This window comes from Strix uralensis, chromosome 3 (assembly GCF_047716275.1).
Source record: "Strix uralensis isolate ZFMK-TIS-50842 chromosome 3, bStrUra1, whole genome shotgun sequence".
Classification (NCBI taxonomy): domain Eukaryota; kingdom Metazoa; phylum Chordata; class Aves; order Strigiformes; family Strigidae; genus Strix; species Strix uralensis.
The window spans coordinates 1,259,558-1,274,020 of NC_133974.1; the positions used below are offsets into that span (position 1 = coordinate 1,259,558).

Sequence of the window (14,463 nt, forward strand, 5' to 3'; positions counted from 1 at the left end):
ACTAGGACCTTCTTCTGAGGTGAATAATCCCACAGCTCGAGAAGTGCAATGGGAAATGGAGAATCAAAAAAGTGCTGGTTTAAGAAAAAACACGAAAAGAAAGAGTGCAGCCCATGGATCAGGGGGATGGGGGGGCCTGGGCTCTCAGTGGGACAAATCCATTTGTAATAACCCAGATACATCAGGAAGGACCATAGTTCATCACTCCTTGTCATCCAGAGTATGAGCTTTCTGGCCCGTGTCAGATGTCCACCTTGGGACTCCTGGGGCCAGAGGGGATATCTTTGTCTTCAACAAACTCACGCAGATTTTTCTTCCATGAAGATGTCAAATTCAGTTTTGAACCTGTAAACTTTCAGTATCCACCCGATCTTGTGGTGGGGCTCTCCACAGCTCACCCAGCATCATCTGAAGACCTATTTCATCCTGAGCCTGCTCCCACTATCTTCATTTTCCTGTCTTCGAAGTTTTCCTACTGAAACAGATGAAGAATAACTTCTTCCTCCCTGGTTTAACCTTGTGGCTATTCATTATGTCCTCTTTTGAATTGGACTAATGTAATTTACAGTTCCTCAGATAAAAGCTGTTGCAGAGCTTTTGTCCTCTTTTGTACGTTTTCCTTTTCTACCGGGTCTTTGTTACTGCAGTTCATAACACAAAATCAAAGGACTCTTACAACCAACAGCTTGTTGCAAAGACACCCTGTTACAGCATTGGAGAGCAACTTTCCGTGTTTCCAGTGCTGAAAGGATTAGTGGGAAAAGTTGTTTTAATGATGTTTGGATAATCAAGGTGACTGGATTGTTCCCAACTACTAAGGCAGGCGTAAGATTCCCTCCAAGAGGACTGGACTTCACGTAATAAAGTTTGGGGATCCAAATCACACACGAAAGCAACAAACATAAACCCTAAGGTTGTCCCCAGATGGCATCAGATCTTCCCATGTGATTTTTTTTGTTTTACTGGTGACATTAAGAAGGGATACTTAGCTGCATTCAAAGATTTAATTGTTTTCTGCCTTTTAGCAATTCTCTAGACAAAAATAACATCTCAATGTGTGCACCGGGGAGGCATCGCTCATCCAGCGGCCTGGTGAGTCAGCCACTGGATGTGACCTCAAGGTATCCCTGGGATCTGCCACACTGCGAGGGAAGAAACCGGGGAGAACTGAATCTCCCGCATCACTGACGATGCCCCGCGGTCTCCAGCTCACACCTGGGCAGTGTTTAAGCAAGCCGGGCAGCAGAAAGACTCGCCCAGCTGCGGCCCAAACACCGTCTCAAGGAAATCGTGGCACCTTCTGGTTTGCAAAATGCGGCTCTTGCAAGGTCCTTGCCCAGAGTCTGCGTGCTGCTCTGCGCGGGGAGGGCACTCAGACAAGAGGGGAAACCTGCACTGGAGTTAATAGTTTTTTCCATTATTCTACAGTGATTCTGCAGCGGGTTGTTCTCTGCGGGTGAAATGTTGAGCACCCTGGTTTCTGCAAGTTGGAGGCAGTTTCATACAAAAGACTTGAATTTTGCAAAGATCTTAATTGCTGGAGAAGCCGGAGTACAAAGGACAAAACAAAGCTCTATTTTTATCCTGGAGAGCACAGTGCTGTATTAAAAGCCTTTGGTATTAGTCTCTTTGTCTCTCTGTCAGGTAAGGGGAGCCAGCTCCTGCCTCCCCTGTGGGTATCGGTTTTCTGCAGGGGGATGTTATCTGTGCCCCCACCCCTGCATCGCCCAGCTGGCCTGCGAGGAGCTGACGGGTTTGTAACTTGGCTTTTGGCCTTTGGCCAGATCCAGTTACTGCTTCTTGCCCCAGGGGAGGGAAACAGTGACATAGGGGAAAACAAACCACCTTGAAGCAAAAGCTCTTAGTTTTTGTGCAGCGTTCCTCATCCTTAAGGTATGTGGTCATCGATGGGCATTGTCCTTGTCTCATCAGAGAATCCCAGAATGGTTTGGGAGGGAAGGGACCTTAAAGCCCATCCAGTGCCACCCCCTGCCCCGGGCAGGGACACCTTCCACTAGCCCAGGTTGCCCAAAGCCCCGTCCAACCTGGCCTTGAACCCTTCCAGGGAGGGGGCAGCCACAGCTTCTCTGGGCAACCTGTGCCAGGGCCTCCCCCCCCTCACAGGGAAGAATTTCTGCCTTACATCTAATCTAAATCTCCCCTCTTTCAGTTTAAAACCATCACCCCTCATCCTATCCCTCCCCCCCCCCCGCCAATCAAGAGTCCCTCCCCCCTTTCCTGTCGCCCCTTTCAGTCCTGGGAGGCCGCTCTAAGGTCTCCCCGGAGCCTTCTCTTCTCCAGCTGAACCCCCCCAACTCTCTCAGCCTGTCCTCACAGGGGGGTGCTCCAGCCCCCCGAGCATCTTCGTGGCCCTAAGCACAAGGAAAACATGTGGCTCAGGAAGAGGCTTGTCCAGGCTGTCCCAGCAGGTCAGGAATGGGAGCAGCAGCAGAGACCAGACCTCCTGCCTCGGGGATGATGCTCTGTGGCTGCTGGACCGCGCCGCCATCCTCTCTGCTGTCTCACCAGCACAGCGTGCTGCCCTGCCTGCTGCCTCCACTTGCTCCTTGCATATCTGCCCTCTCCTGTGCCTACATTCCTTCACCCCCCATCACTCATATGTGTCCCACAGTGTCATGTCCTGCTCAGACACACTGAAATCCACATCTGGGACCTCACATCACACATCCATCTCCTGCATACGACCTCTCCCAGGGCCCTTCACCAAGGGAGCACATGCTACAAATTTTCACCCATCTTGAAGGTATTTTGTAGGTCTCTACAGGGGACCAGAAAAGAAAGGACAGAGGTGAACCCTTGGTGTTTCTACCCAGGTCATCCCACCATGCAGCAGTTATTTGGCTTCACCATCTGTTTTCCAGGATGGGATAAGTGGCATCAGATGAAGCATCTCATGTCTGCAGGATGGGTGTGTAGGACCTGTGACTATTGGTCCTTCTCTTGTGTGGGGCATTTCAGTCTGCATCTACTCCAGTAAATTAACCATGGGCAGGATGTGGCACTGCCCCTCATCCACCCGCACTGGGACAGGGCATCCCTGGACTGGTTTGGATGGGTCTTGGCTGGAGGGGAGAGTTTCCCAGCCTGGGGATGCCCCAGTTAGGGGCTGGAGACCAGTTTCTGGGCTGGTAGCACCACTGGTCTAACCCCTTTGAGCTGTCCCCATGAACTGTCTCCCCACCTCCATGCTCTGCCCCTTTCTTTGGGCACTCAGACACGCAGCACCCTGGGGAATGGCTCCCAGAGACGAGACACACCGGAACCCACAGCTCCTCCAAGGAGCCAGCACGCACTCAGCTGCTGTAAGGAGCCTGAGGCACCCAGCCCGGGCCAGAAAAGGATTATTTTACCAGCTAATTAGCCGCATGCTGATGGCCACTGAGGCAGGAAACAAAAGCAACTCAATGAGCCACAGAGCCACGTTTCGGCATGGCCCCCTCCATTATTCAGGGTGGACCTGCATCAGGTGTCGTGCCTTTATCTGGGGCTTTGATAAATAGCACTAATCAGCTGCCTGTGAATTATTCACAGAGACCATGGCTCACCTTTCCAAACCCCAGCACCAGGGCTCTGCTTCTCCCCACTCCTCTCCCTCCTCTCCAAGATTTATGTCTGTCTGTCCTCCTCCTCCAACTCATTTCTGTGCAAGAGGGATGGGCTGTAGTTACAGCACTGGCTTGTGACCCTGGGCTTTAATATTTTTTTTTTTTTGTACCACAGATTCCCTGGTTTCCCTTGAGGGAGGTGCTCAGCACCAGCTACTCTGGGGTAGGATGGATCCAGGTTCATTGGCACAAATATCCTTTTGAAGACATTTCTTAGCCAGCAGGAGAAACGCTGAGTCTGAACAGAAATCCCTGGATAATCCCTTTGTATTTATGACTTTGAATAATCTGTTCAGCAGGTTGATTCCTGCCACTGATGTTCAGATCTGAAACCTATTCCTCCACCACCAGGAAGCTTATAGGGTTAGAATAAGGCTCTCCTGTTGTTGGCTCCTTTGGACTCCTGGTTGTCTTCTGCTTGAGACTTCAAGCACAATTTCAGCCTTTTCTGCCCATCCTTCAGCCACAGCCAGATCCTTGTGCCCAACGCACATCGTCCTGAACCAGGGTGTGCTTTTCTGCTCCCAGCTCCCCCAGACCCCTCTCCAGCTGCTGGTGCTTCATCTCTGTCAGCTAAACGTGAGGACCTGCTGCCATGCAGGTGTCCTGGGACATCCGAGACAAACACAGGCCTTTGGAGCTACAGGAGATCACAGAATCACAGAATCATCTTGGTTGGAAAAGCCCTTGAAGCTCCTCCAGTCCAACCATGAACCTCACACTGACCGTTCCCAACTCCACCAGATCCCTCAGCGCTGGGTCAACCCGACTCTTCAACCCCTCCAGGGATGGGGACTCCCCCCCTGCCCTGGGCAGCCCATTCCAACGCCCAACAACCCCTTCTGCAAAGAAATACTTCCTAAGAGCCAGTCTGACCCTGCCCTGGCGCAGCTTGAGGCCATTCCCTCTTGTCCTGGCGCTGGTTCCTTGGCTCAAGAGACTCATCCCCCCTCTCTGCACCCTCCTTTCAGGCAGTTGGAGAGGGCCAGGAGGTCTCCCCTCAGCCTCCTCTTCTCCAGACTAAACCCCCCCAGTTCCCTCAGCCGCTCCCCATCACACCTGTGCTCCAGACCCTGCACCAGCTCCATTGCCCTTCTCTGGACACGCTCGAGTCATTCAAGGGCCTTTTTGGAGTGAGGGGCCCAAATGACAGGAGGAGACACGTGTCCTTCCAGGTGATGGGTACTCAAAGGGTGCCTGAGCTGAGCCCTAGCTCCCCATGGACCTGCAGCAAGAGGAGATGAAGCCCCTTTTGGGATTCTGCTTCCCACTACTGTCGATGTAAAGCCAGGGGAGATGTCTTGCTTGGTGTTTGTTGAAGGGCATCTCTGATCCCAACTCCTTTCCTGGGCTGGGCTGCGCTGGCAGCCCCAAGCAAAGATGGGCAGCAAGGAGAGCACACTGTGCTGGGTCTCTCTTAATTTAATTGCTGAGGGACAGGCTGAGCACGCACCACCACAGACATCCTTTGGGGTTCATTTTATCACTGTCTGTAAACACCAGCATGAGGAAACTTGTTTCTAACCTGAAGGGCTTTTTAATTTAGCAGAGAGAGACACAACAGGTAATTAAAGTCTGGCAAACCTCTGCAGGGAGGTGCTGGGCAGCTGCTCTAATGCTGCTCTGAAGCAGGGCTGGTCCGGCCATGTCCCACAGTGGGTTGAGAGGAGACTCCAGCTGGGGTTTGGCTGCTGGGGATGATGAGCTCTGCATGTCAGTACTTAAAGGGGGCTCATAGGAAAGATGGGGACAGACATTTTAGCAGGGCCTGTAGCAACAGGACAAGGGGTGATGATTTTAAAGTGAAAGAGGGGAGATTCAGACTATGTGTAAGGAAGAAATTGTTTATGCTGAGGGTGGTGAGACACTGGCACAGGTTGCCCAGAGAGGTGGTAGATGTCCCATCCCTGGAAGGGTTCAGGGCCAGGTTGGACGGGACTTTGAGCAACCTGGGCTAGTGGAAGATGTCCCTACTCATGGCAGGGGGGTGGACTAGATGGTCTTTAAAGGTCCCACCCAAACTATTCTATGATTTCACGATTTCAAGGCAAATGCACCCCAGAAACAGGAGCAGCAAGCTCTTGTTTCAGCCCATAACGATGCAAAGCAGGCTAATGTGCTGGATAAATATTTCTGTTGGTTGTTGCAGGCCAGAGGTAGTTTGTGGATAATCATCACAAAAGAATCAGCAGCCTCTGATCCACCGAGATCAATTTTTAATGAAGTTGGAATAATAGAGAAATCCCAGCACAGCAAAGAGTTCATACGGGGTGAATGAAGAGAGCTGGGCTGACCTGGCAGCCATCCTAGGAGAAGAATAGGAAAGCTTGTACAGGATTCAATGAATAGGAAATTAAAAACTGGAGTGTAATCAATGACATTCAAGGTAGGCTTATGAGGAGATAGAGCCTGTCAAAACAAGCTTGGTTTGTTGCTTTGGAGCTGGTTTGTTTGGTAACTGCATGAAAGGAGCATGTTCTTACAAAATGTTTGGTTTAACACTGCCTGCTATCAGTGCTACACACTAACAAGAGCAGATTAATGGAGAAATTCTAAAAATAGGACATCAGCTGAGAATCATCTTTGAATGACAGCGCTACGGCGCAATTTTGCTATTAAGCCCATGACTACTACATCAGTGACTGGGATGTAAAAATAACTTACAATCAAATTTTCAAATAATGTGAAGATTGACAGAGCAGTCAACCAGGAGAGAGTGGAGGCAGCCTCGCAGAGCAGTGGGGACCTTGGGATGGGCCTGAGCCAAACAAAAAGGGCACTCACGTGCCAAAACACTGCCAAGAAGAAGCATCTGCACCTCAGGCTGGCAGAAAATAGACCCAACTTGTGTGAACGCAACCGCTCCGGAGAGTGCAGTGCACCAGCAGCCCAGCACGGTGAATAAATAACCAATTAATGCATAACTGCACGAATGGAGGATGGATGGGGAGAAGAGTGATGGGTTTCATCCTCAGTCTGCGGAGCTGGGGAGATGCAGTGGATGCATCCAGCCTGTGTCTGTACCTTAGAAGGAGGATGTTGAAAGTTGAACATTAATCATAGAATCACAGAATCCCAGGTTGGGAAGGACCTCAAGGATCAGCTGGTCCAGACTTTCTTGGCAAAAGCAGGGTCTAGACAAGATGGCCCAGCACCCTGTCCAGCTGAATCTTAGAAGTGTCTTAAAAGTGTCCAACATTGGGGAAACATTAGTGGGATAAAGAGCTGCTAAGATGATTTGAGATGGTAAAAACCACCGTGCAATGAGAGGTGCCAAGAAGGGCCTTCTCAAAAACAAACTACAGATGTGCAAGAGCCTTTGAGGGCAGAAAATACCTGGTGAGCAATGAGCAGAGAAGCTCCTGGGTCCCTGGGACAAGACCCACAGCAAGTGGGAGGTTTCTTTGTACCAAGGGGGGTTAAATTGGTAGAAGAAGCCAGTTCTCATGGGGCGCTGGAATCAGATTCCTGCTCACTGCCCATCTGGCCATCCCTTAATGGCAAGGAATAAAGTTAATGGCACTGCTCAGCTGGTGTTGAAGGTGGGGTTGCAGCACACAACCATCAGCTGAGCTGGCTGAGATCACAGCAGAAGATGAAGAGGTGCAGGCTTCATCCCGGGCAGCACAAGCCCCACCAGGATGCCGGGACACGGCTGCAACCTGCTCCCCTGCAGCATCAGCAACTGCTGCCCTGAGGTAAGGCTGCTCCTCTGCGACAGCCCAAGCCCTCAGAGACAAACTGAGGAAAATGTCCAAAGTGATGAAAATGATAAAACAGAAGGTCATCTTGGAAGTAGAAGCGGCTCTTGGCTGGCTGATACAGCCAACCTCTTTGCGTGTGCAGCTCACCAAAGGAAAAAAGGCACTTTAAGCAATTTGGCTGAACTAGCTGGATATTCATTTTGTGTTGGGCACGTGGAAAGTTCTGAGAGACTTTGGTCACATTGAAAGTGGAAGGAATTACCTGAGTGATCCCTTTCTCATGGTCTAATCAGTGCAACCTGCTGGTATGCCCTGCCCTTTCGAATTCCCAATTCCATGAAGGAACCGTTCTTCATTTCCAGACATAGAAACACCACTTATTGCATCTTTCAAGTGGATTTTTTTCAGATTTTAAGACAGAGGGAGAAGGGATTGCTTCTTTGTGTGCAGAGCATGCAGGATTGCTGTCCAGGAGGTAAATTGGGTAAATTCTGAAGTGCAGTTTGTCAGGGCAAAAGCATCTGATTCAGTTGCCGTGGTCTCATTCCCTTCTGCTGGGTAATGAAGATATGAAGCTTCAAGCCATCACAGATGGAAAGATGCTCTGTGCCTTCATGTCTTCCAGCTGCCGGCTGCACTGAGCCTGTACAAATGCATCCAGGCTGCTTTTTCACAGCGGGGGAGGAGAAAGTGAAGGAAGGCATTGAAGGAGCATCCAGTCCCAGAAAAACCACTGCTGTCATGGATGTGACATGAAGAGCAGGTTTCAGAGGCTGGAGCTGATGCCAGCTGGGGAAGGAGGTGGATCCCCAGGTCTGCGTCTGTCCACCTCAGGCTCCCATCACCCATCTGCTGCCCCCAGCCCCTGAGAAGTCCCTTCTCACAGGGAAAACAGTTCAGGGCTGCAGAAATGATTCAGATCTCCTCTTCCAAGTGCCCATCACTCATGAACTTAGTGAGCACCACAGCTGCACTATCTCACTGCAGGTGCCTACAGGAGGTGGTCTGAACACCACTCAAAGTGACTCGCATGACGTATGTCTCCTGTGGCAGAGCTGAGAGCTCCCCACGAGCCCTGGGCCACTCTTCTGCCTCCCATTCCCCACCCAACTCCTCCACCTGGGCTGGGACCTCTGGGTGCTCTTTGCCTCTCTCCTCCCAGAGAGCAACTGAATAAAACACATTTTTTCAACTCTTTCTGCTACTCAAGCTCCTACTTAAAAGCAAAGTAAAGGTGAGGTTCTCCTCAGTTTGTTGTTGGGGTCTTTTTTGTTTTGTTTGTGGGGTTTTTGTGGCTTTATATATTATTTTTTTTTAAATCATGTATATTTAGCATGCCTGCCCTGCATGCCATCTGTCTGTCTCCTCATTTTTTTTGGCTCTGAAGCAAGCTTTGCATTGAACATACGCTTGGGAGATGTTCAGGACACCCTGCTGAGTTCCAGCTGGGGCAGACACTGGATTTCAGTGCAAAAATGTTAGTGCAACATCCAACCACAAGCAAGAACCCTTCCTCAGCTCTCTCTTTCCTATACCCTCTTTAATGTCAGTGTAAATGTTCTGTAGGACAATTCACCCATGCCAGTCATGTTTTTGTGGAAAGCTGCCATGTTTTTGGAATGACAACACGGACAAATGTAGGAAATAAATACACTAAGGCTGACAGAATGGGCAGACAAACTTTCCTTCTCTCATGTTCATTATTAATGCGGGGGCAAAACTTAAGGCTGTAAAAAAACCTCCAAAACATGTTCATAACATTGCAAACAATACATAAGGCATGACAACCACCATAGCATCGATGTGAAAAAAAATTACAAGAATAAGATAAACAGGTGCAGAATTTGCAAAAGCTGGGGAACTACATTTAGGTATCAACTTCCACTTTGATAAATAACCAAAAGATTTCCATTTCTCTTAAACACATGCAAATCGTATCGAACCAAATGGTGGCACCTTGGAGAAACCACAGCACAGACATGGCACCATTGAGTTGGGGGTGGTTAGGAACCTCCCTCGCTGAGCTCTACACATCACACCTGACCTTCCTCACCCTTCCCAGGAGACATCACCAACCTCTTCCTCGCCCTTGATCTCCAAACCAAACGGGGATGTGGCTCTAGCTCAAGCAGGAGCTCCCTCTTCCCACTGGAGAGGACTTGGGGGTCAGTGGGAGGGAAGGACAGACCATGTTCTCACCTGTTGGTGAAGACTTTGCTGTAGTTGAACACCTGGATCTCCAGGATCTCATTCCCATCAATATTGCTCGCCACCGGCCAGCGGAAAGTCTGCAGAGAAAGGACAGGAGGGAGATGTCAGACTTGTTTTGAGGAGCTGCTGCAGAGGCGGTGAGGCTGGAGCTGAGATGACCATAGAAAAAGGCTCACTAGCCCAGCTAGCCAGATGACCATGAAAAAAAGCTAACTAGCCTACCTTTTTCCCAGCAAAAAGGCAGACAGGGCTTTTTCACAGGGGTTTCATGAAGAAGGTGCCTCAGAGTCAAATATTTTATATATATAGTATGAATATTAATATACATATTATAAATGTTTATATATACACAGGGTTTACATTTATACATTTATAACATACAAAAAATAAATACGTATATATATAAAAATCACTTTCATTTGTGGTTTTTTTTCTTCCCGAGGCAAGAATTCAGTCTGCCAGACTAAACCACCTGAGCTGCCTTCAGTTTTCTAAGCCACAGGTCTCTGGTGGCCTCCCAAAGCCAAGCACCCCCCCTTGCCAAGCTGCTCTTGGAGCATCACAGGATGGGGATGTCACGCCCCAGCTGTGGAGGCAGCGGGGTTGAGCCCTGCATCGCTCACAGGAGCGGCAGGACTGCCTTCAAAATCTTGAAAGGAAAGTGCTTATCAAGCAACTTCACAGGAAGAAATTAGTGACTCTTCAGAAATATGCGAACACTCATTTTTTAAGCTATTTTTTCCCCCTTTTACATTTTCTGCAGTGAGTCAAGGAAGCAAATGAAAAAAATCCTGAAATATAAAACAAAACTAGAAATGGCCCCATGACAGTGATAACATTTTGCTTATGGTCCAGCCTCACTCCTCATTCTGCAGCTGGATTTACTCTGGGCTCTCCACCGTGGGGATGTAACTCAGCCCGTCCTCTTACAGCATGTGTGCTGCTCTCTGCTCACTCCTTCCCCCTGCTCTGGTGCTCCATTAGCTGGTACTAAGTTGATAAACACAACCAGCAATCCCAGGATTAAGTAGACTGGCTCTTAGGAAGTATTTCTTTGCAGAAGGGGTTGTTGGGCGTTGGAATGGGCTGCCCAGGGCAGGGGGGGAGTCCCCATCCCTGGAGGGGTTGAAGAGTCGGGTTGACCCAGCGCTGAGGGATCTGGTGGAGTTGAGAACGGTCAGTGTGAGGGTCATGGTTGGACTGGAGGAGCTTCAAGGGCTTTTCCAACCCAGATGATTCTGGGCTTCTGTAATTACAAGCTGCCTGTTCCCTCCTGCCATCACCACGCCTCTCTGGCCTCAGAAGTTGTCCTGTCCCAACTGTTCAGGGCTCCTCAACACATGCAGGAGATTCATCAGCCCAGGGCTCCTGCCCCCAGCTTCTCCTCTCCACCACAGCCCTCAGACACAGTGGTGAAGAGGATAGAGTCCACCATGTCATGAGCACACTAGCAGCCCATCAACCTCCCATGATGTTCTGGATTAAACTGGTCCCATCTATTATCTGCAGCTTCAGCTGGGCAGAGGACCCCCATCCTGCCTCACAGCGGGAGGTGACATTCCCATGGTCTGCCCAGAGATGGCTGGAGAGACCAGAGCTTAGACTTTCTCAAGGGGAACTCTTCACTTTTACCAGCGGTAGCAGTTTACTATGCGATAAGCTGCTCTGCCAAGATCAGAACTTCTGGTTGCTTCTGAGATGAAGACAGAAAGCCCAAGCACAAGGGACATGATTTCTGCCTGTATCATAGAATAATCGAATCACAGACTGGTTTGGGGGGGAAGGGACCTTCAAAGGCCATCTAGTCCAACCCCCTGCCATGGGCAGGGACACCTTCCACTAGCCCAGGTTGCCCAAAGCCCCGTCCAACCTGGCCTTGAACCCTTCCAGGGAGGGGGCAGCCACAGCTTCTCTGGGCAACCTGTGCCAGGCCCTCACCCCCCTCAGCGTAAACAGTTTCTTCCTTACATCTAGTCTGAATCTACTCTCTTATAGTTGAAAACCATCACCCCTTGTCCTATCGCTACAGGCCCTACTAAAAAGTCTGTCCCCATCTTTCCTATAAGACACCTTTAAGCCCTCTTTAAGTATGGAAAGGATCCTCCTGGACCTTCTTGACACCCGATGTCTGTGAATTCTCACCACCTCAACACAGCCTCAGCTTTGATCCCTCTGTCCAGAGCCTTGCCCAGTACAAGACAAACCCAAACCCCTCTGCTATCCCCAGAGAAGACTAAACCATGGTCTGGGCACAGGTTCTTTTCTTCTCACACACATCTGAGACAAGCTGGGAGTTTAAAGAAGTTTGGAAGCACCTCCTGAAACCCCATCAGAGCTCTGTTCCTGGACACAGGTCCTGGGTTTTTTATTTTCCCTTCCTCAGAAATATCATTCTCTGTGTGCCCACAGATCAAATTTTGGGGAGGAACTGGAGTGAGCAGTCATCCCTGCCTCGGTCACAAACACGTTTGGGTCAGTCTCTGTTCCCCATCCTCAGGCTATAGGGTGGAGGACAGCAGCTGTCTCTTGCTCTCTGGGTACGTACAGCACAGGGGACAGGGAAGACCTGCTCTACAATTAGGTCCTCTCCAACGAGCAGACCCCAGAGCTCAGGTGTGGCTACCAAGACAAGGCATAGAAATAGCGATGCGTAGACACACCCTCCCTCAATTAGAGGTTTTTCAGGAAGCAAAATAACAAACAAGGTCATTTGGAAAGCACGATGGCTGGCAGGATCCCCCCCCCGAACAGCCTTGCTGACAGCTTTCCGCACCAAGAAGCTCGTCCAGGGATGTTCACGCCGCAGCCCATCCGCTGCTGCTGCAGCAAACCCCGGGGGGGCCGGCAAGCGGTGCACGGTGTGGAAGAACACGCTCCCATCTGCTGTGCTCTGCGACATGCCGTATCATCCTGGGAACGCTCCTTGCATGTTGCTTGCACACGTGCTTGCACACCTCCGTTTCCAGAGGGACCCACCCGTCTAGAGCCACTAACGTAGTTTGCTTAAAGCACTTGGAGTTTTGCCTAAAATCCTGGGGAATGCAACGCAGGGTACCATTTTCTGCCGTCAGAAATCATCCCTTCGTGGTGTAGTCCCTGGTTTCTTGAGGCTGGGCTTTGGAAAGGGGCTCAGATCTGAATTCTGCTGCAGATCCCTTGAATTTGACTAAATCGTTTAGGACAGAATGTAGATGCTCTCGGTTTGGGGCTTAAAAATCAGGGTTGGGATTCCTCCACCTTGACTTAGATGCTTAGAGGTTACCTACCTAAATCAACACTCCTCATCTGAGCTCTCCATCCCTGGAGAAGCTGTGGTACATCCTGGGTCACCTTTGGGAGGGGGCCACACTCTTTCTATCCTTTCCGGACTATCCAGGCATGACTATACACCTCAGATTAAAGGAGGGCACCCTGCTCTGGAAGCTGTCGAAAATCCCCCCCCAAAACCCACTAACAGGACAAGGAATGGGCACCCAGACCCTCAGGCTATGAACAAACTTCTGTACCACGTTCCCCAGCCCATGACCTGTGCTCTGCCAGTCTGCCCAGTCACCCTCAGTCTCCTCTTGGTTGTATCTCAGTGCACAGAAAACCACTCAAACCAACTTGTGGCACCCAGCCACAAGTTTTACATGAAAATGCAACTCTCTGTGCTTTATCTCTCTGTGTTACAGCCACCTCAGCCTCAGCAGAAAAAAAAAAAAAAAACAGCTCAGAGGAACTGGGTGATGCCTTTCCCCTCCTAAGATAGGTATTTTTTATTATTATTATCTTTTAAGCCTGAAAAGGATTATTACAGTCACTCAACCTGACCTTTTAAACAACCCAGTCCACAGGTTTTCATTATTCACTCAAAGTATCCTAAATCAAATGCAGATATGCCCTATAGCTCAGCCAGAACATACTTTTTATAGGGAAAAAGGAAAAAAAGACATCTCAGAATTCAAGCATCAACATTTAATTACACTTTCAGATAGGTGGCTTCCACAGGTGATTACCTTCAGCGACAAACATTTGCACCATATTTCTCCCTTCAATTTGTGGGCTTCAGCTCCCCAGTGTTTCCCCTCTGTTCTCCCACCAAGCTAAGGTGCCACCTAAACTATTTTATTTGGCGTTTTAGATTTCATTCGGCTTTTTAGATTTCATTCCCCGCTGCCTGCAGAGACGCACGGAGAGAATTGCCCTTGGGCTGAAGCCAGCATTCCCTTGGCAACACGGAGAGGCAAAGCAATGCCCCAGCCCAGGGACACCGCCAAGAGGAGACCTGAGGTGGGCACCCTGCTAAAAGCACCGAGCGCAGGCATCATCTCACTGCAAGTTCCTGCTGCTCTCACTGGCACCAGGCAGCTGCAGGTCATTGAATTACAGACTGGTTTGGGTTGGGAGGGACCTTAGAGATCATCCAGTCCCACCCCCCTGCCCCAGGCAGGGCCACCTTCCACTATCCCAGGTTGCCCAAAGCCCCGTCCAACCTGGCCTTGAACCCTTCCAGGGAGGGGGCAGCCACAGCTTCTCTGGGCAACCTGTGCCAGTGTCTCACCATCCTCACAGGGAAGAATTTCTTCCTTAGATCTCATCTAAATCTCCCCTCTTTCAGTTTAAAACTGTGACCCCTTGTCCTATCCCTCCCCCGCCCCCATCAAGATCCCTCCCCCCTTTCCTGTAGCCCCTTTCAGTCCTGGGAGGCCGCTCTAAGGTCTCCCCGGAGCCTTCTCTTCTCCAGCTGAACCCCCGAACTCTCTCAGCCTGTCCTCACAGGGGGGTGCTCCAGCCCCCCGAGCATCTTCGTGGCCTCCTCTGGCCCCGCTCGAGCAGGTCCGTGTCCTTCTGCTGTTGGTGCCCCCAGAGCTGGACCCAGCACTGCAGGGGGGTCTCACCAGAGCGGAGCAGAGGGGGAGAATCCCCCCCTCGCCCTGCTG

The 14,463-nt window shown here is 50.3% G+C and overlaps 1 protein-coding gene across 1 annotated transcript in view; it reads right to left on the reverse strand.

The window, feature by feature from the left end:
• The window catches only part of OTOF (otoferlin), a 111,258-nt gene that overhangs the window by 80,777 nt on the left and 16,018 nt on the right, over window positions 1-14,463 (reverse strand). Inside the window, exon 3 of the mRNA XM_074861233.1 lies at window positions 9,530-9,618. Within this exon, the coding sequence (XP_074717334.1) occupies window positions 9,530-9,618 (89 nt within the window). The remainder of the gene's footprint in view (window positions 1-9,529; window positions 9,619-14,463) is intronic.